The sequence below is a fragment of the Martes martes genome (assembly GCF_963455335.1).
Source record: "Martes martes genome assembly, chromosome: 4".
NCBI lineage: Eukaryota > Metazoa > Chordata > Mammalia > Carnivora > Mustelidae > Martes > Martes martes.
In genome coordinates, this window is record NC_137891.1 from 156,778,344 (window position 1) to 156,800,613 (window position 22,270).

The 22,270-nt window shown below is 53.9% G+C and overlaps 2 protein-coding genes across 4 annotated transcripts; one reads left to right on the top strand and one right to left on the bottom strand.

Annotated features, from left to right (window-relative positions):
* Positions 1-689: 689 nt before the first annotated feature.
* PTCH2 (patched 2) lies at positions 690-7,610 on the top strand. Its single transcript, XM_080802772.1, is given in 15 exon segments — positions 690-863; positions 867-1,143; positions 1,146-1,309; positions 1,405-1,497; positions 2,284-2,409; positions 2,503-2,621; positions 2,733-3,081; positions 3,217-3,529; positions 3,619-3,761; positions 3,849-4,029; positions 4,160-4,440; positions 4,551-4,688; positions 6,103-6,245; positions 6,329-6,428; positions 6,838-7,610. Coding segments are annotated over 15 exon segments (2,853 nt in total). The 5' UTR covers positions 690-704; the 3' UTR covers positions 7,105-7,610.
* A 7,046-nt stretch (positions 7,611-14,656) lies between these two features.
* Positions 14,657-21,140, bottom strand: BTBD19 (BTB domain containing 19). 3 transcript variants are annotated; one of them, XM_080802770.1, is made up of 8 exons: positions 21,031-21,140; positions 18,827-19,040; positions 18,671-18,724; positions 17,423-17,482; positions 17,277-17,345; positions 17,068-17,199; positions 16,834-16,959; positions 14,657-16,688 (listed from the first exon to the last, which is right to left on the bottom strand). In XM_080802770.1, exons 1-8 carry the CDS (start codon positions 21,135-21,137, stop codon positions 16,554-16,556), a joined length of 897 nt encoding a protein of 298 aa, XP_080658896.1. In that variant the 5' UTR covers positions 21,138-21,140; the 3' UTR covers positions 14,657-16,553. The 3 variants fall into 3 exon arrangements, with proteins under 3 accessions (XP_080658896.1, XP_080658897.1, XP_080658895.1); XM_080802771.1 differs by lacking the exon at positions 21,031-21,140 and adding an exon at positions 20,313-20,501; XM_080802769.1 differs by lacking the exon at positions 21,031-21,140 and adding an exon at positions 20,313-20,501 and having other exon boundaries at positions 18,671-19,040.
* Between the last annotated feature and the right edge of the window lie 1,130 nt (positions 21,141-22,270).

The window sequence follows — 22,270 nt, forward strand, 5'->3', positions numbered from 1 at the left end:
ATATGAACCCCTTTGTGCTTTTCTAAGGCCAAAGACACTGGACTTTATCCAAACAGACTTGTACAGAGAAACTGAGAGCAAACCAGCTAAGCACAAGTGTCATACCTAGTTTCCTGAGTGTCTGTAGCCCTGTGAATGTTAACCTTTTCCCAAAACCCACCAGAGTTACTCCAGCTCTTCCCAGAAGCCTATTTCCAGGCCTCTGCTTCCTCTAGTGGGCTCCTCTCTGCAGGACAATAGCTGTTCACTTTCAGGGGGGGCGAGAGGCTCTGGAGAATAGTTATCTCCACTGCAGGTGACAGAGCCCCATGGCGGGCATGTTCCTGGAGGTACGAGCCCAGGGGCCCCCAGTTACCCAACCAAGGCCTCTCCTGTCCCCCTCTAGGCTCCCAAGGTGGCTCAGGAGCTGAGTGGGGGCTGCCACGGCTTTTCCCACAAGTTCATGCACTGGCAGGAGGAATTGCTGCTGGGGGGCATCGCCAGAGACCCCCAAGGACAGCTGCTGAGGTAAGGCCTCCCTGGGGGCTGGCAAGGGGTTACCAGGCGGGGGAATCCACGCTCTGATTCCAAGCAGCTCCAGCAGAACCCCCACCCCCATTCAGCCCCCCTGCTGGGTGCTCCAGCCCACTCTGACCCCTGACTCTCCTCCACTACCACCCCCCAACCCCGCCAGGGCAGAGGCCCTGCAGAGCACCTTCCTGCTCATGAGTCCCCGCCAGCTATACGAGCACTTCCGAGGCGACTACCAGACGCACGACATCGGCTGGAGCGAGGAGCAGGCGGGCACCGTGCTGCAGGCCTGGCAGCGGCGCTTCGTGCAGGTGCGTGTGGAGCTGGGCCGGGGGGTGGGCGGTGGGGGGTGGTGAGCCCTGAGGCTACGCTCTTCTCCCCTCCCCCTCACCTCCGCCCTGTCCTCCCAGCTGGCTCAGGAGGCCCTGCCTCAGAATTCATCCCAGCAGATCCACGCCTTCTCCTCCACCACTCTGGATGACATCCTGCATGCTTTCTCTGAAGTCAGTGCTGCCCGCGTGGTGGGAGGCTATCTGCTCATGGTGGGTCCCGCTCCTGGCACCTCGCCCCAACTTCCACCCGGTGGTCCCCCTCCCCCTGCCCAGGGAGCTGCCGTCCAAGCCTGTGACTTCTCTCCCCACAGCTAGCCTATGCCTGTGTGACAATGCTGCGCTGGGACTGTGCCCAGTCCCAGGGTGCAGTGGGCCTTGCAGGGGTGCTGCTGGTAGCCCTGGCAGTGGCCTCGGGCCTTGGGCTCTGCGCCCTGCTCGGCATCACCTTCAATGCTGCCACTACCCAGGTATAAAAGGACTCCCACACAGGTGTGGGGAGGCGTTGGTTGTCTCTGTCCAGGCTACTCAGTTCCTCCAGCTACCCGCCCCTGTGCCCCTCCAGGTGCTGCCCTTCTTGGCACTGGGCATCGGTGTGGATGACATATTCCTGTTGGCACATGCCTTCACAAAGGCTCCCCCTGGCACCCCTCTGCAGGTGAGGCCTCATCCGCCAGCCCAGGCTGGTCTGAAGCAGCTCAGCATAGGGTAAGAGCCTCTTGGCTGGGACACCTGGGTGGCTCAGTTGGCTAAGCATCCAACTCGATTTTCGGCTCAGGTCATGATCTCAGGGCCCTGGGATCCAGCCCTGTGTTGGGCTCTGTGCTCTGTGGGGACCCTGCTTGAGACTCTCTCCTTCTCCTTCTCTCTGCCCTTCCCCCTGCTCATGCTCACTCACACTCTCGTTCTCTCAAATAAATCTTTTTTTTTTTAAGATTTTATTTATTTATTTGACACAGAGAGAGAGAGATCACAAGTAGGCAGAGAGGCAGGCAGACAGGCTCCCTGCTGAGCAGAGAGCCTGATGTGGGGCTCGATCCCAGGACCCTGGGATCATGACCTGACCCAAAGGCAGAAGCTTAACCCACTGAGCCACCCAGGTGCCCCTCAAATAAATCTTAAAAAAAAAAAAAAAAAGCTTCTTGGCTTAGGTAAACTTAGGCTGGTAATCAACCTGTCTATGCCTCAGTTTCCGCATCTGTAAACAGGGATGACAATAGTGCTTGTGCTGTGAGAGTGTTGTGAGGACTGGTGAGAACTCCGGCTGAACAGTTAGAACAGTGTGTGTGACGCGTGTGTGGTATGAACAGTGTATGTGACGTGTGTGTGGCACTCTGTAAGTGTGAGCTCCGTGTGGTTACTGTCCCCCCTCCTCCATCCCAAGCTCCCAAGCCTCCTCTTCGCTCTGCCTTGAGGACCCATGGCTCCTCCCCTGTCCTGGCAGGAGCGCACAGGCGAGTGTCTGCAGCGCACGGGGACCAGCGTCACACTCACATCCATCAACCACATGGTTGCCTTCTTCATGGCCGCCCTCGTTCCCATCCCTGCACTGCGGGCCTTCTCCTTGCAGGTGAGGCCTCAGGAAAGGTCCTAGGTTCCATGCGAGCATGAACCCAGGGGCCTGCTTCATCCAGCCTTTGTGTCCCTCCTGTCTGTCCCCCAGGCGGCCATAGTGGTCGGCTGCAACTTTGCAGCTGTGATGCTTGTCTTCCCGGCGGTCCTCAGCCTGGACCTGCACCGGCGCCACTGCCAGCGCCTTGATGTGCTCTGCTGCTTCTCTAGGTACTGTCCCCACGTCTCCCACCCCATCAGCCCTCACCTCCGTGGCCCCGTCCCGTCCCGTCTCACCAGCATTCCCACAGACCTGTCATCCCCATTCTCTGCCTCCTCCAGCCCCTGCTCAGCTCGGGTGATCCAGATCCTGCCCCAGGAACTCGGGGACAGGACGGTCCCTGTGGGCATTGCCCACCTGACGGCCACAGTTCAAGCCTTCGCCCACTGTGAAGCCAGCAGCCAGCATGTGGTCACCATCCTGCCACCCCGTGCCCACTTGGTGCCCCCACCTTCTGACCCGCTGGGCTCTGAGCTCTTCAGCCCGGGAGGGTCCACGCGGGACCTCCTAGGCCAAGAAGAGGGGCCCAGGCAAAAGGCAGCCTGCAGCTCCCTGCCCTGTGCCCGCTGGAACCTTGCCCATTTCGCCCGATATCAGTTCGCACCCTTGCTGCTCCAGTCGCACAGCAAGGTGAGACCCTAGGCCTGGAGAAGGCGGGGTGAGCCAGGGCCGGGGCTTCGGTGCATCTGAGCCCCAAGAAGGGCCGAGAGCCAACCCCCCGCCTGAGCCTCCGTGGGCCTCCAGCTTAGCTGCCGTTCCCCACAGGCTGTGGTGCTGGCACTCTTTGGGGGTCTCCTGGGCCTGAGCCTCTACGGAGCCACGCTGGTGCAGGACGGGCTGGCCCTGACGGATGTGGTGCCTCGGGGCACCAAGGAGCATGCCTTCCTGAGCGCCCAGCTCAGGTACTTCTCCCTGTACGAGGTGGCCCTGGTGACACAGGGTGGCTTTGACTACGCCCACTCCCAACGCGCCCTCTTTGATCTGCACCAGCGCTTCAGCTCTCTCAAGGCCGTGCTGCCCCCCCCAGCCGCCCGGGCGCCCCGCACCTGGCTGCACTATTACCGGAACTGGCTGCAGGGTGAGAGGCAAGGCGGACGGCCGGGAGGGCTGCTGCAGGCCCGAGCCCCTGTGGCCACAGCCTGACGCCCCTCCCTCGTCCGCCCTCAGGAATCCAGGCTGCCTTTGACCAGGACTGGGCTTCCGGGCGCATTAGCCGCCACTCGTGCCGCAACGGCTCTGAGGATGGGGCACTGGCCTACAAGCTTCTCATCCAGACCGGGGATGCCCAGGAGCCCCTGGATTTCAGCCAGGTTGGAAGGGGGGCCGGAAGGGTTGGGACGCAAAGAGCGGCCCTAGGCCTCGTGGGCCCAGACCATCAGCCCTCTCTGCCTCTGCAGCTGACCACAAGGAAGTTAGTGGATAAGGATGGGCTGATTCCACCGGAGCTCTTCTATGTGGGGCTGACCATGTGGGTAAGCAGTGACCCGCTGGGCCTGGCGGCCTCGCAGGCCAACTTCTACCCCCCACCTCCCGAGTGGCTGCACGACAAGTATGACACCACCGGGGAGAACCTCCGCAGTGAGTCCCGGGGAAGAGGGGTGGAGGGGGGGAGCCCAGCAAGAGCCTCAGCCTGGGTCCACACAGGCCCTACCCACTGCTCCCCCTGCTCACAGCACCTCCCTTCCCTGCCACCCCCTACCGTCTGCAGTCCCGGCAGCCCAGCCCCTGGAATTTGCCCAGTTCCCCTTCCTACTGCGTGGCCTCCAGAAGACCGCGGACTTCGTGGAGGCCATCGAGGGGGCCCGGGCAGCGTGCGCCGAGGCAGGCCGGGCCGGGGTGCGCGCCTACCCCAGCGGCTCCCCCTTCCTCTTCTGGGAGCAGTATCTGGGCCTGCGGCGCTCCTTCCTGCTGGCTGTCTGCATCCTGCTGGTATGCACGTTCCTCGTCTGCGCCCTGCTGCTGCTCAACCCCTGGACGGCGGGCCTCATAGTGAGTCCTCGTGGGGCTGAGGCCACAGACACCCCTGGCTCCCCGCCCCTGCCCCGCCCTGCCCGTCATCCCTTCACCCTGGAGCCCTGGGTGAGCCCTGCCTTCCCCAGGTACTGGTCCTGGCGATGATGACTGTGGAGCTCTTTGGCATCATGGGTTTCCTGGGCATCAAACTGAGTGCCATCCCCGTGGTGATCCTTGTGGCCTCTGTAGGCATTGGTGTTGAGTTCACAGTCCACGTGGCTCTGGTGAGCACAGGCACTGGGGGAGGGGTGGACCCGCTGATTCAGTGGTCAACAAATATTTATCAAGCTCCCACTATGTGCTAGTCACTATTTAAGAATTGGTTTCAAGTCCCTGTTCGGGCACCCCCCCTCGAAAAAGAATTGGGGATATAGGGGCACCTGGCTGGCTCAGTTGGTAGAGCGTGTGACTCTTGATCTCGGGGACATGAGTTCGAGCCCCACCTTGGGTATAGAGATTGCTTAAATAAACAAACTTAACAAAAAGAATTGGGGATATAATAGCAATCCAGGCAGGCTGGGTTTTTTTTTGTTTTTGTTTTTGTTTTTTTTTACGATTTTATTTATTTATTTGACCGAGATAGAAAGCACAAGCAGGGGGAGTGGCAGGCAAAGGGAGAGGGAGAAGCAGGCTCCTCACAGAGCAGGGAGCCCCATGTGGGGCTTGATCCCAGGACCTTGGGATCATGACCCAAGCGAAGGCAGTGGCCCAACAGACTGAGCTACCAGCTGCCCACAGACAGGCTTTGCCTTCAAGGAGCTTATATCCTTTAGTGTAGAGATAAACAATAAACACATGAACAAATTTCAGCAGAGAGGAGGGGACAAAGCCTTGACCAAAATGGGGACAGAATATAAGTTGAGAAAATGGGAACCAGTAATTTTTTGGATGGTTTTACTGTGAAGGGATTAGAGAAGTGGGATGGTAGCTGGATGGCAACATGGGTACAGAGGCTGAGACGGAGAGTCTCGGCCCCTCCCACAGCTCGGTGTTCTCTGGCTCAGGAGAGTGGGAGGGGGGCGGGGGCCCCAGACCTGCTGGCAGCACCGGCCCAAACCTGGCTGGACCCCGCAAAGTGCTCCCTTCCTTTTCCCTCCATAAGAGCCCTGTTCTTCTCCTTACAAGAACGATAGATACTCCTTGGAGGTGGGGAAAGCCAGCGTGCAGAGAAGTACAAAGGAAGAATTAGAAATCCTCTGAAATCCCATCCCAACAAGTAACTGTGAGCACTTTGGTGTCCATCCTGCTGGACTTCTGGACCGGGATCAGCAGACTTTTTGTGTAAAGAGCCAGACAGTAAATATCTTAGGCGGGCAGGTCACAGAGTGTCACTTGGGATCCTTCCATTGTACTGTAGCCCCGAAGCAGCCGCAAACAATAATATGTACGTGGATGAGTGTGGCTGCATTTCAGCTAAGCTTTATTTACAAAAACAGGTGACAGGCTTTGTTTGGCAACTCTTCTAGACTTCTCACTGTGTCTCACCGTAGATGTGTACAGTGTTCCCTAAACAGACTCAGGCATACTTCCTGGACAGTTCGAAGCTCAGTTTACCTGACCTGCGAGCCCTGGGGACAGATGAGAAGTTGGGGGCATGGCTGGCCAAGGAGCAGCTACAGGGCCTGTCTGTCCCCACAGGGCTTCCTGACCACCCAGGGGAGCCGGAACCTGCGGGCTGCCTGTGCCCTAGAGCACACCTTGGCTCCAGTGACCGATGGGGCCGTCTCCACGTTGCTGGGTTTGCTCATGCTTGCTGGTTCCAACTTTGACTTCATCATAAGGTAGGGGAGGGCTGGGGCGGGGAGGTGCAGCCTGCCTGCGTTGGCCATAGGGGCTACCCAGGCTGACCACCTGCCCCACGCAGGTACTTTTTCGTGGTGCTAACAGTGCTCACACTCCTGGGCCTCCTCCATGGGCTCGTGCTGCTGCCCGTGCTGCTCTCCATCCTGGGCCCCCCACCAGAGGTGACCATACCCTCCCCCTGCTCCCAGCCCAGGGGTTGGGGTGGGACAAGCAAGGGAAGAGTCAGAGCCAGGAAGAAAATCTCAGTGGCCCAAGACAGGACTCAATTCACAGGGACCCTCCCCATCAGGTCAGCTGAGGCCGGCAGCCTCTCCCTTTGCCCAAACACCATGTCCCTGCCCCTCAGCTTTCCTGGCTTCTTCATGGGACCCACCTTAGCGTTTAGGGTCCAGAGCAAGGTGCAGGGTTTGTCCTAGACCTTCACATCCTGTCCCTTGTCGGCTCTTATATCCTTCTAGAAGCCAACAAGGGCCACAGCTTCCCAACAATCCTGGTGATGCACCAGGGAGATACTGTAGGGGACTGACATCCTGGGACCCCTGGGCTCACCAGGACCGATGTCTCCCCCAGGTGGTACAGATGTACAAGGAGAGTCCAGAGGTCCTCAGCCCCCCAGCTTCACGGGAAGGAGGGCTCAGCTGGGGGTTGTCCTCCACCCTGCCCCAGAGCTTTGCCAGAGTGACTACCTCCATGACAGTGGCCCTCCACCCACCCCCACTGCCTGGTGCCTACATCCATCCAGCCTCTGATGAGCCCACTTGGTCCCCTGTTGCCACACCAGCTGCCAGCGGCTCCAGCAACCTCAGTTCTAGGGGACCATATCCAGCCACTGGATGAAAGAGTGCCTGAAGCAAGGAGACCCTGCTTGGGCCACATGAGGTCACTGGGAAACAATGCAGCAGGGGAGTTTACTGAATGCAGGACAGCTGCCTGGAGAACCCCGCTGCTGCTGTCTCTCGCATCCCCTCCCCTGCCCTAGCGGTCATGGACCTCCCTGCTATCATACGAAACCAGCAGCCTCTGGGCTCAGAGCAGTCTCGACACTGGGCTGTGTGTGTGGGCGCCTGTCCGGATGCGGGGAGAGGCCAGCAATTCAGGCTGCCGTCAGGCCCTCTTCTCCCCCCACCCCCACATCCCTGTGCTACTGGCCCCTAGCAGATCAAGACGGAGGGGTCCTCTAGCACCCTTTGCGAGGCCTGGGCCCCCCATGCTTGGCAGCTGCCCACATCCTACCACATAAATTATTTATATGAAGATGTTTATTTTTGTAGTTTGTATAGATGTTAGCTACGCTGAAAGTTTTATTTTTAAAGAGTGAAATATATTCTATATGAACTCCTCTCAAAAGGCTTCGGCGCTTTTCTTTTGAACAAACGGGAGTTTGCAAGTATAGGGGTTTCATAGTCTGAGTTCCTGGGGCTACTCTAATCCTGGGAGGGAAAGGCCGCAGGTGCTAAATTTTTGTAACATAATTTGGGTCCATTTATTCACCTGGCAAGTAATGATGATCAGCAAACGCACGCTGGTCATATAATTGGCAATAGGACCTGGGTTAAGTGCTCAGTGTGCGAAAAGATACAAAGGTTTTTGATGTCAAACTCTATGGTGTGGCTTTCAGGCCAGCCGGGTCCAGCCCCGCACACCTCTCCGGCGCAGTGCCCACCCGGCTGGTTCAGCGGGCGTGCGGGGCGCGGGCGGAGGTGGAAGGTGAAGAGGAAGGCAGTAGGGAGAGGAGTCAGCTGATGCAGAGGTGGGAACAGCAGGGTCTCGGGAGATGTTTCAGGAGCTTTATGTCTAAACCTAAGGCAAGAGGCCTCTGCAAGTCAGCAGTCTGGTGCCCCAGAGGCACCTCTGGCCAGACAGCCAGGAGACAGAGTAGAGGAACTGTCCAGAAACAGATTCTGCTAGCTGCCGATGAGGTGCTGTATTTAAGCTGTTGGTGCTGTGATGTCACATAGCCCCATCGTACAGAGGCTTAGAAGATTCTGGCCACGCCCCAGGGCTAGAATCGAGCACCTTACCCTAGGAGATGGGGGAGGCCTTTTATGGCCCTTCCCCAACTATTCCAGGGCTCGGTCTTGAGAGACACAAAGATCCAGCCTGGGTTCCAGCCAGCCCCTCACCAGGAACAACCCCACCTTAAGAGCACTGCCTTCTCATATCCCACCACCAGGCTAAAGGCCAGAAAATCACATTCCAACTAAATGCGAAATTAATTAGTTAAATGCATAAACAAAACTACAGCAGTTGAATCAACACTAAAATGCCCAGGGGCACCTGGGTGGCTCAGTGGGTTAAGCGTCTGCCTTCAGCTCAGGTCACAGTCCTTGAGTCCTGGGATCTAGTTCCTGCATCGGGCTCCCTGCTCAGTGGGGAGCCTGCTTCTGCCGCTCCCCTTGCTTGTGCGTGTGCTCTCCCTCTCTCTGTGTCAAATAAAACCTTTTTAAAAAAACACTAAAATGCAGGAAGCCCAGGTGGCTCAGTCGGTTGAGCTGCTGCCTTCCACTCATGACTCAGGTCATGATCCCAGGATCGAGTTCCTCATCAGGCTCCCTGCTCAGCGAAGAGCTTGCTTCTCTCTCTGCCTCTGCCTGCCACTCTGCCTGCTCGTGCTCTCTCTTTCTCTCTCTCTGACAAATAAATAAATAAATAAAATCTTAAAAAAAAAAAAACCCAAACACTAAAATGTCTAAAAAGATCTAAAAGGAGGGGCGCCTGGGTGGCTCAGTGGGTTAAAGCCTCTGCCTTCGGCTCGGGTCGTGATCCCAGGGTTCTGGGATCAAGCGCCGCCTCGGGCTCTCTGCTCTGCGGAGAGCCTGCTTTCTCCTCTCTCTCTGCCTATCTCCCTGCCTACTTGTGATCTCTGTCTGTCAAATAAATAAATAAAATCTTTTTTAAAATTTTGTAAAAAAAAAAAGAAAGAAAGAAAAGAAAAGAAAAGATTTAAAAGGAGTGAATAGTTGGCTTTGAACCTAAAGTAGGGGGTGCATCCAGCCTGCGCAAGGGGTGGTGGCTGGATTTCAGTCTGGTCTGTTTGGGTCACTATGGAGGGGCCTTTGGGTGGAGTAGGAGAGCTCATTGAGCTCGAATAATATAAAATATGTCAGCCTGCCATGCCACTTACAAGCACAGCGGCCTAGAAAAGCTAGCTACCATCACTGTGTTTCCGTGTCTTCATCTGAGATGGGAAGATTAGAGCCCATCCTGTAGGGTGTGATTTTTTTCCCCCTCGGGATTTTCAGTGAAATCACTTATGTAAGAAATAACCTGGTATCTCATAAGTCCTTTCTAGTTCTGTAGTTTGTATAGATATTAGCTGTGCTGAAAATTTTTGCTCTGGAAAGTTTTGCTCAGGGTAGCCCCACCCCCACCCCCCGCGTGGCACGTCACACAACTCAGTACTCTTCCATGGCTCCCCATCGCAGACAAGATGAAATCCAAGCCCTTTCCAGGTGCAGCTTGCTCCAGCCTCTGCCATCACTCCAACTCTCTCCTAGACAGTGCCTAGCCAGAATCCCACCCTCATTCAGACACACTACACCCTAGACAGGCTGAATTACTTTCAGTGTGCATCTCCTATAATTTCACATAGGCGGTTCCTTCTGCTAAGAACACTTTTCCTCCTTGGTGGAACCATCTTTTAATAAATAAATTGGATGCCATCTCTTGCAGGAGGGGTAGTGATGTGCCTCCACAGAGGGCCTGAATGTCGTTGCTTTACCGTTTCCGGTTCTGCCCCAGCACTGGATGTGGGGCGGGGGGGGGGGGGGTGAGGGGGTGCTGGGAGGAGCGGGAGTTGGGGGAGGTGTAGGGTGTCCCTGTGGGTATGCAATGATAAGCACCTAAACAATTGGGGCAAATGGCCCCAGCCTCGGTATAAGGCTTGACACCGGTCAGCACCAGCGGGAAGCACCCTTATCTCTCTGGGCAAACGGGGCGCGAGTTCCCGTGCAGACCACAGAGAAAAGAGGAAGAGCTACCGCCCGGGGGTCCCCCTGGTGCCTCCCCGCCGCGACAGCTGGTGTCTCCCACCAGCCCGGAGCCGCCTTGATTTGCATACCCATGGTGCACCACGAAAAGACAGTTCCACGATGCTTGAGTTCTAGCCCCACGGAGACTTGTGCACCGTTTCAGGACATACTGCCTGTTAGAAATACACGATGCATACAAATTCCAGGCAGGGAGCACGAACCGTGCAGCCACTGAACAACCATAACTGTGCTAAGAGCTGTCTTGTTCTAGGAGGTTCCAATAGAGAAAGAAATGTATGCTCTGGTTTCTCTTCAAATCGCATAAATCTTTCGCCTTTTACTAAAGATTTCCGTGGAGAGAAACGATTCTGAGTTTTCACTCAATTTTTTGAGGTCTCACTTAGTGAGGCTTACTTTTTCAGTCTGCAAAAATAGAGGTGTATGTGTATGTGGCTTTTGATGGTGTAGTTATTCTTTGCACAGAAATAGGAGGTTCTTTTTGTGGTACTTACTTGTTAATGATGTGATCAATGTCTTGTCTTAGATAGGTGTAGGTTTTCTTACTATTTTTTTACAGTTCTATTTACTATCTCATTAGTGTAGGTTACTCAAATTTACTTATTCCATGGGAGGGTTAGGACCAGAAAAGAGTAAAAAGTCTTTTTTTAAATAATTCATCTGTCTCTTACTGCTTTTTTTTTTTTTTTTTTTTTTTAAGATTTTATTGAGAGAGAGGGAGAAGCAGGCTTCCTACAGAGCAGGGAGTCCAATATGGGGACGGTGAGATCAGGACACCAGCCAAAGGCAGATGCTTAACAACTGAGCCACCCAGGTGCCCCTCTTCCCAATATTTTTGCCTTGAGATACAACAGCAAGGGGGAAGCACAGTCCCATCTCCCATCAGACTCCATAGTTGTTTCCGCAGCAGTCTGGTATGACTTTTTTCATGCTGAACTTTCATATCCAACTCTTACTCTAGGACGGTTTTTCATGCTGAAGATAGCAGATTCCTTACTATAAGGAAGGGGTCTAATTTACTTAATTTTTCCAGTGCACCAAGCACTGGGAAAAAAATGGGTAAGTAATATAATCGAGATAAGTAACTTACAATCTTAGTGATAAGTGCCATACAGAAGCATTATGAGAGGATGGATAGGGCTAGGCACCAAATGTGTCCTCAGATTTTAGACCCAGCTCCGCCCACCTATCTGCATCTTCTTGCCCAAGCTCATTTGATTTTCTGGCTTTAAGTGGACACCATCTCATAGCTGGTGACGGTCTACAAATTTACAGCCATCAGTAGGTCCCATTGATGACTATATTCAAATGCTTCATGCAGCTACATTTTACCTACTTCACCCTGATCCTAGAAGAGCTCTTGACGGATTCATGCAAAAAACCCCTCCCCAACTCTTCTCCTTGGACTACACCCCACCCCTCCTATCCCTTTGTCCCAAACTTCCGCACAACAATACTCAGAGAAATTGGGGGTTTTTAAGTGTTACTTTTTAAAAAGATTTATTGAGGGGCGCCTGGGTGGCTCAGTGGGTTGAGCCTCTGCCTTCGGCTCAGGTCATGGTCTCAGGGTCCCGGGATCGAGTCCCACATCGGGCTCTCTGCTTGGCGGGGAGCCCGCTTCCTTCTCTCTGCCTGCCTCTCTGCCTACTTGTGACCTCTCTCTACCAAATAAATAAAATCCTTTAAAAAAAAAAAAAAAAGATTTATTTGAGAGAGTGTACCCTGCAAGTAGGGAGACAGGCAGGGGGAGAGAGAGAGAATCCCAAGCAGACCCCCTGCTGAGCTCCACACTGCCCCATCTCTGGACCCATGAGATCTTGACCTTAGCTGAAATTACCAGTCGGATGCTTAACCTACTGAGCCACCCAGAAACCCCCACATAGAAATTGTTTTAATGTAAAGCTGATCACACTCCACTCTCCTGCATAAACCCCTCCAAAGTCTTCCCCAGGACACGTGCTTTACACCTTTCCTCTTTAAGGTCTCCAGTCCAGTGTTATCTCAGAAGTACCCCTTCACCACCCCCCATAAAACAGGCCCAGTCCCACCACATGACTATTTATCCTTTTAGCCTGTTTTATATTTCTTCAGAGTACAAACTACTCGCTGAAATTATATCATACTTTAACTTGCTTGTCTGCGTCTGTTTCTCCTACAATGTAAGCTCTGTGGGGCAGGGACTTTACCTGCCTTGTTCTCTGATGGATTCAATGACCCTAAATCAGTGCCTCTCACATAAGCACTCAATATTTGTGAGACAAATGAATGTATTTCTTTTCTAAGCATATATACAATACATAAACTGTTCCACTACAGTTCTCAGCACTTAACAAAATCAAGCTTCCTAAGAACCCTACTAAATAGATTCTGTTATTAGCTCCATTTTATAAATAAGGAAACTGAGGCATAGAAAGGTTACATACCCTCATTCAAGTCACAAAGCCCCAAAGTGGTGGAATTAGGATTCAAACCCAGGCAGCTGAGCTCCAGAAGAGACATACTCTTAATCACTGTGCTACTGATGGGGTTCAGGACAAAATACAGTATCTTACCATATTGGATATTTTAAGCAATTTGAGAAACCACGAAAGTTACTCTCACCTCCCCATCCTACCTTACCCACACCCTCCCTTCTCCCTAGAAATGGGTCATTAAACCCTCAAGTGAGCCCTACCCTCCTATACTCGAGGCAAGGAATCATCCTTATCTCCAAAGTCAAAGGGGCTCCGAGAAGAATCCAAACAAACAGGCCTTGCTAAGTTTCCCCCAGTTTACTACACTTGCCTTATACTCTTTTTTTTTTTTTTTTTAAGATTTTATTTGAGAGAGAGAGAGAGAGCCACGTGCACATGCAACCTGGGGAGGGGCAGAGGGAGAGGCCGAAGCAGGCTTCCCCATAAACAAACGAGCCCAAGGGAGGGCTCCATCCGAGGATCATGACCTGAGCCCGAGGCAGATGCTTAACCAACTGAGCCACTCAGGCGCCCCACCGCATACTCTTTAAACCATCATATTCCTGGGGTGCCTGGGTGGCTCAGTGGGTTAAAGCCTCTGCCTTCAGCTCAAGTCATGATCTCAGGGTCCTGGAATTGAGACCCGCATCTGGCTCTCTGCTCAGCAGGGAGTCTGCTTCCTCCTCTCTCTCTGCTTGCCTCTCTGCCTACTTGTGATCTGTCAAAACAACAACAACAACTTTAAACCATCATATTCCTTCATGACTATCCACTCTTCATCAAACCTAGCATAAAAATACTGAGGTTTAACCATTCCTTCCGGCCTTCATTTCCTTTTTTTTAAAAGATTTTATTTACTTATTTGTCAGAGAGAGAGCGCAAGCACAAGCCGGGGGGAGCTTGAGGTGAGGCTGGATCCCAGGACCCCAGGATCCTGACCTGAGCCACTTAACCTAACCGACTGAGCTACCCAGGAGCCGCTGATCTTCATTTCCTTATGAAGACTCCCATATTACTAAAATTTATATTGGGGTGTCCAGCTAGTTCAGTCGCAGAGGAGTATGCGACTCTCTCTTTTTTTTTTTTAAGATTTTATTTATTTATTTGACAGAGACAGGGAGAGGGAACACAAACAGGGGAGTGGGAGAGGGAGAAGCAGGCCTCCCACCTAGCAGGGAGCCCCATTTGGCAGGGAGCCTGATGCGGGGCTTGATCCCAGGACCCTGGGATCATGACCTGAGCCGAAGGCAGACTGAGCCACCCAGGCGCCCCAGTATGTGACTCTTAATTGATCTTGGAGTTGTATAAGTCCCACATTGGGGGTAGAGATTATGTAAATAAATAATTAATTAATTTTAAAAAGGAAACATCTTAAATAAATTTATATGCTTTTCTCCTGTTAATCTATCTTTGTCAGGTTGATTTCCAGACCTAACCAGGGACCCTAAGAGGGGCAACGAAAACTTCTTCCTCCCCTGCACTACCTTTTTTTTGGCAAAAGGAATCCTGCTCTACCTGGTAAGCACTGAGCTTTTTTTCAAAGATCACATATACCTTTCTACATCACAGTAAGAATATACCATAGTTAATCGGTGTTCTAGGTTAAACCAAGACATCTAGTTTGTTTTCAATTCTCATTACCCAAACAATGCTGTCGTGAAGTGGTACTATGAATAACCACATTTTCAGTCTTGAGAGAGAATGCCAAATAACTATCTTTTATTCATGCTCAACGTATTTTTGTATAAAATCCTGGAGACAGAAGTTTAACCATATTTTCTTCTAATTAACTGTCCCTCATTTTAGATTGATAGTGTCTTTTTTTTTTTTTTTAGATTTTATTTATTTATTTGACAGACAGCGATCACAAGTAGGCAGAGAGGCAGGCAGAGAGAGGAGGAAGCAGGCTCCCTGCTGAGCAAAGAGCCAGATGTGGGGATCTATCGCAAGACCTGAGCCAAAGGCAGAGGCTTTAACCCACTGAGCCACCCAGGTGCCCCAGATTGATAGTGTCTTGTTTTACAGCTCTTTTAAATTCTTCAGGGACTAAAATAGCATTTAAATAAGAAAATAAAGTCATCACTGAGCATTTACAGAGCACCGATTATGTGAATGTGACAGGGACTGCAGAACAAGAAATGAATAAGGCACCACTCCAGGCCAGGGGATCTTTCTTCAGAAAGATTCAGATCTTCAGGAAGACAAAATGTGTAATGAATGAGAGGTAGCATGGTCTTCAGTAACTAAGAGAGTGAGTGCACAGCCAGAGGACTACTGCCTTCAGAACCAGTGATTTAATGCAAAGATGGTAGTTGAGAGAAGAGTTACCACTAGTAATTCTGAGTGTCCCAAGAGTGAAATAGAGTGTATTTTGTCCTCAGAGCAATGGGGATGTTGAGTGGCTTAAAAAGGGAAGTAGAGCTGATAATCTTAAGTAAGTCTGGCTTTAGTGGGGGAAATGGTTGGCGGGAAAAGGCGCCTGGCAGGCACAGAGGCTGTGGAGCTGGAGTGAGGCAGGAAGACTTTCAGAGCTTGTTGCATTCATTCTGACATAGATAGGACTGGGTGAACTAAAGCAAGAGAACTGAACCAACTGGAAAGATCTAGCAGAGGAAAAACAACTTTCCTTTTATTCTCTGAGCTCTTGGCTGAGACCCTTGTAATAAGAGACAGATTAACAAGAGAAAAATATGTTTATTAACATGTATACCTCATGTGTACATGGAAGATACCCAGGGAAAAACGAGTTACTCCCTGAGGTGGCCTAAAAACCTGCTAAAAACCATCCTAAGCTAAGGAGGAAAGAAAAGTGTGTAGGGAGGACAGTTCTGGGGAAGCCACCTGGAAAAGCACAGTAAACAAGATAAGGTTTGTTGGGGCGCCTGGGTGGCTCAGTGGGTTAAGCCTCTGCCTTTGGCTCAGGTCACCATCTCAAGCCTCTTGCATGTGGCTCCCGGATCCGGATCTCTGCTCAGCAGGGAGCCTGCTTCCCCCTCCCCCTCTCTGCCTGCCTCTCTGCCTACTTGTGATCTCTGTCAAATAAATAAAACCTTAAAAAAAAAAAAAAAAGATAAGGTTTGTTCAGCTGATTCCAGTGGGTGCCTTCTCTACCAAAATCCTCCTGTGAGTTCACCATCCTTTTTTTTCTGGTACAGAGAATGAGACACCCTTACAAATGGAGATTTCCTTTTTAAATATAAATTTCCCTTACAAAAGGGCAATTTCTACTGTTTCCGGAGCTTCAGCTGTTTCTCAAAATAGTTTAAAATAATCCTTAAACCAAAGAGGCCTATTGTGGGTTGGCACATTCTGCTACCCTTCAGTCTCTGAGAAGGTGGAAGCCAAGGGAGGCAGATGTGAGGAGGAATAAGGCAAGGCAGGTTTCTGGTTTAGACACTGACGTAGATGAGAAACACGACGGGGGCAGAACTTGGGAAAGATGAGAAGGCAGCTCAGTTTCAAACCGAGTCTGAAGTGTCTGTCCGGCGTTTGGGGAGAGATCGCCAAGAGCTAGGTCTGGAATAAAGAGGGAGCTGAGCTGAACACATGTGGGGCTCATAAAGGTAAAGGCGCCAGGCCCACGTGGCCAGAGGCGCTGAAGAGACAGGGTAAGAGCGCAAAGGAAATCGCTTTGGGGCCCCGCCACGCCACGCCCCAGCCACGCCCCTCCCCTCTTTCCCTCCCCCTTAATCCCACCCACAGGGCGCGGCGCGGGATGGATCGCGGTTCCTCCAGCTCCCGGCTCGCAGGGCATGCTGGGGGCGGAAGCCCCTTCTGAGAGCCAGGCATATCGGGAGCTGTAGTTTGGAACAGGCCCAGAGGTCCTCGCAAATCGCGGCCTTGGTCACTTAAAGGACAGGTCCAGAAAGCAGTGATGCTCCCGTGGCAGAGTTCCCCTCCGGCGGCGGCACGGGGCGCCCCGGGCCGCATCCCCTCTCCTCAGAGCGTGGCACTTCCAGGCCTCCACGATCTGCTCCACCTGCAGGGAAGGCCGGTCACTGCGGAGTCCGGCAGTACCCCTTCGCCCCGCAGACCCTGGGCTGCAACCCCCCCCAATCCCCGCTCTTCTCTTCCCACTCCCCCATCCCCCCGGCTGATCTGCGTTTGGTTCCCCGCGTCCGCACCGGGATGAGCGGCTCCCGCTGGTTCTGCTCTTCCAGGGCGCTCAGCTCCGCCGGGGCCAATAAGGCCAATCTCAGCTCCCGCACCACCGGGGCCGCCACCTCGGCCACAGGCCGCTCCAGCACGGCCTGCGAACGCCAGCCCTAAGCCCGGACAGGCGGGGGCCCCGCGCCGCCACCCGCCTGCCAAGCCTCCTTCCGCATCCCCACCGCGGGGTCCCTGCAGGCCCGGCTCACCGCGCCCACGCGCGCCCAGCTCCGGGCAGCCAGGACGAGCTCAGCTTCGTCTACACAGAGCTTGTCGCTGCGCAGCAGGGGCAGCAACGCGGGCGCCGACAGCTCCAAGAAGCCGCGGGTCCGGAGCGCCTCCTGTGGGTCCACGAATGGGTCAGCGAGGAGCAGAATGACGGGTGAGGGTTTGGGAGTATGCAGATGGGGAGAGGTACCTGGGTGTGGGCCTCTATGAAGGCTATGCAGCGCTCCTGCAGCGGTCCCAGGCCAAAGGTTACGGCAACCTGGGAACAGAATGAAGGGTTAGTAGTGCACCCCTTCACGCTGACACCCACCTACAAGCCGGTCCAGCAACACCCACCTGCAAGGCCTCACAAACCAGCTCCACATCCAGCACCTTCACCACAAACTCCAGGCACAGCTGGGAATAGAAATGAAAGTGGGTTGTGCCAGGTGTCTCTGCTCCAAGCCCGGAACCCCATTCCAGAAGCAGTGAGCCACCCAGACAACTAAGCAGCCTCAAACCCATCCTGACCTCCCAGACTAGGGGAGGCAAGGAATCACCAGGGGCTGAGACTTGGCAAGCCTGAAGGGACTAGAGACTAGCTGTCTACCTTGTGTCCTGCAGTCTACCTTCTAGCACATTCCACAATAATCGGACTAGATGAAAGCCATGTGAAAATCCACTCTCCTTTTCTCTGAGGACACTTACTGTCTTCCACTTGTACCCCTCCTGACTCAAAGACTCTTTTGTTTTAACCAGAAATTTGAATTTTGTCCATGACCTGTCCCTTTCACCCTTACATCCAGAAAAGTGCTGGGTCATGCCAGTTCCACTTCTCTCAAAGTCATGAACCTCTCTCCTGGGCTTCCACAGCCACTTATCCCTGCTGGACTGGGGAGCCCTTCCCATCTCTCCCAATCACTTCTCCCCTTAGCTCCAAATCTTCACTCCCTTACCCGAAACCTCCAGTGAATCTCCATGCCCTCTGGGTAAAAAAAAAAAAGCCCAAATTCTTAAAGGTTCTGCAGTGATCTAGCACCTGGTACCCTTCCAATCTCATCTGTCTCTCTCCTCCTCTCTCTCCTCCTCTCCCACTCTTGGTCCAGCTGACTAAATGGCTCACTCCTTTTGTGCCTTGGTGACAAGAATGCCACCTTTCTACTTCCCCTCTGAGCAAACTCCTATCTGTTCTACCTGATCTAACACAAATGTTTCAACCCCAAGAAGTCTTCCCTTCTTTTGACAAGACTGGAGATACCCTCTGTAGAGTCTCGACACCGTATACCCTCATCTATCACCCTTCATATACCCCTGGGTTAAGGGTTTTCATGTGTCTCTCTCTCTCTGAAGAACAAGGATCAAGGCTGACTTATCCTGGCATCTACGGCATCAGCAATAAACACCCCATAAGTCCCCACAGCACACACACAACACACATGTATCCTTTTGCACACAGGCACACGTAAATGCCTGTTTACACAGAGCCGTCCATACTTCTGTGTCAGTACATATGCCTCTCCAGGCCAGAGTGTGCATGAGGCATGGTGTGAACAGAGCCCATAAAAGGAAAGAGAAATAAGACAGGGGCCCTTCATATAAACCCACCTCTCGTAGTTCCTCCAGCCCATATTCCACAGCCGCTGTCAGCACCTCCAGCACCTGCAGAGTGGGTGGTCGGGGGAGTGGAAGAGAGTTTCTCCTGCCCCTCCCCCGCAGCACCCCCCTCCCTCTCTCACCCAGACCTCCGCCCAGTGGGCTCACCGAGTGGCGGTGCAGCCTGACACTGTTGGCGTACAGGAACTCCAGCACTGCCAGGAAGGCATCCGCTGGCACGGAGCTTAGCACCACGGGGCTGGGCATCCCAGGGCCCAGCTTTGGGCCCAGAAGTCGTTGGAAGAAGTTGCATCTACAGGCCAGCAAGCATCGGTGGGCGAACACCTCCTGCCGCTCTTGACCGACCACAAAGCACACATCACTGTGGGAAAGGGGAGGAGAGAACCGGGGGAAAAGAGGCCGGAGTCTTGGGTGCAACTCTTGGGCTCTGCCTTTGCCCACTCTGGGCCTTCATTTCCTTTTCTGTCCTGTAAGGGACAGGTCTTAGTCCTTCCAGCCAAAGGTCTGAGATACATATTCCTGGATTCTAGTCCCAGTTCCACCCTCTGGTGCCTCAGGCAGGTGACTTTATACCTCGGAATCTCAGGTTTCTCATCCGTGAAATGGGATAGTAATCCCAGACCCTCAGGTCTTGGAGGAGGTGGTGATGCCTGATCACTGAGGAGGCACCAAGGTTGATGCAAGATTGATCCCACGTGCCCCTCTCCTCCCCAGCCTGAGTCTTGAGGTAAAGGAAACTTCTTGGCTCCTCCTCCACAGACTGCAAACTCAGCTTTTTTCAGCCTCCTCTAGGCAGGAGGGGGTTGGGAACGGGGCTGCAGAACGCACAGGCTGCTGACAGATATGGCAGCGATACACCATCATGAGACCAGACCACATTTTCCATCTTCACAATCACTTCCGGCCCCAGCCTCTGGGCCTCCCAACAGCATGGGGGTAGGAGGCAGGAAATGAAGCTTGAGCTTCTGGAGCCTCCTAGTCCCAGGTCCAAGGCCAGGGGTTCCCACTACTCAGATCAGACTGCAATCCCCAAAGTAGTGGGGTTATGGGAGTCACCAACCCTTAAGGAGGAGCCCAGCTCTCAGGCAGTGGGGACAGAAAGCTACATTCTAGCCCTGCCCCCGTATTTTATCCCTGGTTTCAGACACCACGAGCATCCTGGGCAGTGAGCCCTAGGCAGCACCCTTGAACTACTTCCTGTCTGAGACTCTGGCTCACTCAGACCCTTGAGTTTTGTTCCTCTTGTGAATCCCCAGTTCCCAGAACAGGGTCATCTGCTCCTCTGCCTCCCAGGGAGGAACTCAAGTTACATCCCATCTCTCAGGATCCAGGGGTCAAAGGGCTCTTCTCTGCCAGGAGCTCAAGAGCCAAAAAAGGAAGGCCTTTGCCTGAAGTCACACAGCTGCTCTGGGCTCCAGCTCCCACTGCCTGCCCCCCACCCCCACCTCTGGCTCTCAGGACATCATGGACTCTGAGTGACCTGTAGTCGTTCTCCACACTTGACTTCCCCAGACTGAGTTCACCAGGGAGGAGGGTCGTCTTCCCCACCTCTTTATACCCAAGGCTTCCTCAGTGTCATGGGGCCCAGCAAAGTCAGTTAGGGAAAACCCACAGACAGGGCCCACCCCCTCACCTGTATTGGGGATTGTTGAGAAGGCTTCGGAGTGCTGTGGAGAAGGGCGCAGCCTCCCCGTGCACAACCAGTCCTGGGGTCTCCATGGGGGTGGGGGACAGGGAGGTAAGCGGGTAGAATAGGAGGCCTGTTGTCTCTTGGTCTGTGGGAGGTGGTAGGTGGGAAGGAGCAGGAGGCCTGGCCAGGCCTGGCAGCTGGTGTGGAGACTAGAAAGGCCTGAGAGGGAGGGGCAGGAGCTTGGGAAGCCTGTTTGCTGAGAAGCTAAAGTTTAGGGATGGGGCAGGAGAGGCCCGGGTTCCTTAAGAAGGCATCAGAGGCCAGTGGAAGAGGCCGGAGGCTGGGCTAGGGGATGGGGACTCAGAGAGGGGAACAAGAGAGGCTGAGGTGGAGCAGACTGGACTGGGGAGAGGCTGGCAGCGGATGAGGCCCCAGCTGGGAGCCTGCCCAGGCAGCAGTGGGTGGGAAGCCTGTGGGTTTCCACGGAAACTGGAGCCTGGCTTAAGAGGCTCCGCCCATCTCCCACAGGGCCAGGGAAAAACTTTAGCCCTCAGAAGGGGGCCAGAAGCTTAGTGGAGGGTCTCAGCACTCAGGCCCCAGCCTGTCTTGGGTTCAGAGTTCAAACTCCCTGCCCCTCCCACCCTTGCCCCCCACAGGCACACAGGGTCAGGATCTGGTTAGCCAGGCCTGGGGAACCCCCCTGAACAGGGAAATTCCTCACCCCCATGGAGTTTTCAGGGCCCAGACTGGCTTGTCTGAGAGAAGACAGTGCTGTCCCTTCCAGAGGGAGGTCAGGTGAGATGGTGTCAGCTCTGACAGAGGCGTCATGGCCTCTGGCATCCCTAAAATGCAACCCCGGTGAGGGGGTGGCTCTCTGGGCACCCAAGAGGTGTGGCCAGCCAGGGACAAGCCCCAGGGCACTTGGGTCAGCAGGGGTCAGGAGGCTGGGCGCTGGTTCCTGGCCAAGTCCAGTCACCACTGTTGCACCACTGTTGCGTCAGGTCGGCTCCCACCAGCGGGGCTGATGGCCTCCCCTCCCCCTGCACACAGCCCTGAGCTGAGGAAGTCATCCAAGCCCCACCCCAGCTCTGCACAGGGAGCGGAAATATTTGTCCTTGTTGAGGCTGACGGGGAGACGAAAGAGCCATGACGTTCTCCTTCCTGTGGGCCCAGATCCTGATTCCTCAGCAGCCACCCGTGCAGCCTCAAGGTCTCCCCACGTCCCAGGCTTCTGTAACTTGCTCACAACTGAAGAGCCAGCCTTCACGAGGGGAGAACTGGACAGCGGCTCAAGAGCCCTGGAGCCCGTCTCTATATCTGTCCCCTCAGTCGTCCTTGTGGTAGTAGTATGCCCTGGGGTCTAGACCCCCATTATCCCCTCTCCCCAGATGACTCAGGACCCCACACTCAGCACCTGCTCACAGTAGTAACACTTCCAGGTTAAGCCAGAGCCAGGACTGGTAGGTGGAAACCAGACAGGAGTGCCTGTAACCCAGGGCAACTCCACAACACAAGGGGCCATTACCTTCCTGCTTGCCAGTCAGGCCAGCGGGGAGGGCAAGCCTGTGGAGCTGGGAGAGAGTTTGGAAGCCAAAAGCTGCAGGTGACTCAGGTGCCTGTGGGAGTTTCAGGAGAAGGCGGCATTCATCCCAGAACTGATTCTAGAGGTAGGACCAGAGGCCAAATTCAGAGGGTGGAAGGAGCTTCCTGAGTCACCTGCCTCCAGTCTCAGCCAATTATAGGGGCGATCTTTGTGTCAGGCACCCTAGAAGCAGGTAAGGGTGGAAGGCGTCTGGATTCAGTACCCACAGGGCTGGAATGATCTGTGGAGCTGAAGGAGTTGGGTCTGTGTCTCCTTCTGGTGGGGGGTCTGAAGCACCACAGTCTAGGCCGAGGCAAACCAAGGGCAGACTTATCTCCCCCTCTGCTGGCAAAGTCAGGTGGGAGAATAGTCAGGTGGA

What these genes read in the sequence shown, in the direction of transcription:
- BTBD19 (XM_080802769.1), bottom strand. Translation starts at nt 20,398, where the DNA reads ATGGAGACCCCAGGACTGGTTGTGCACGGGGAGGCTGCGCCCTTCTCC. An exon ending in TGGTTTGTGAGGCCTTGCAG is followed by an intron (nt 17,346 to 17,422) that starts GTGGGTGTTGCT and finishes TTCTGTTCCCAG; the next exon opens with GTTGCCGTAACCTTTGGCCT. An exon ending in AGCGGGAGCCGCTCATCCCG is followed by an intron (nt 16,689 to 16,833) that starts GTGCGGACGCGG and finishes CCTTCCCTGCAG; the next exon opens with GTGGAGCAGATCGTGGAGGC.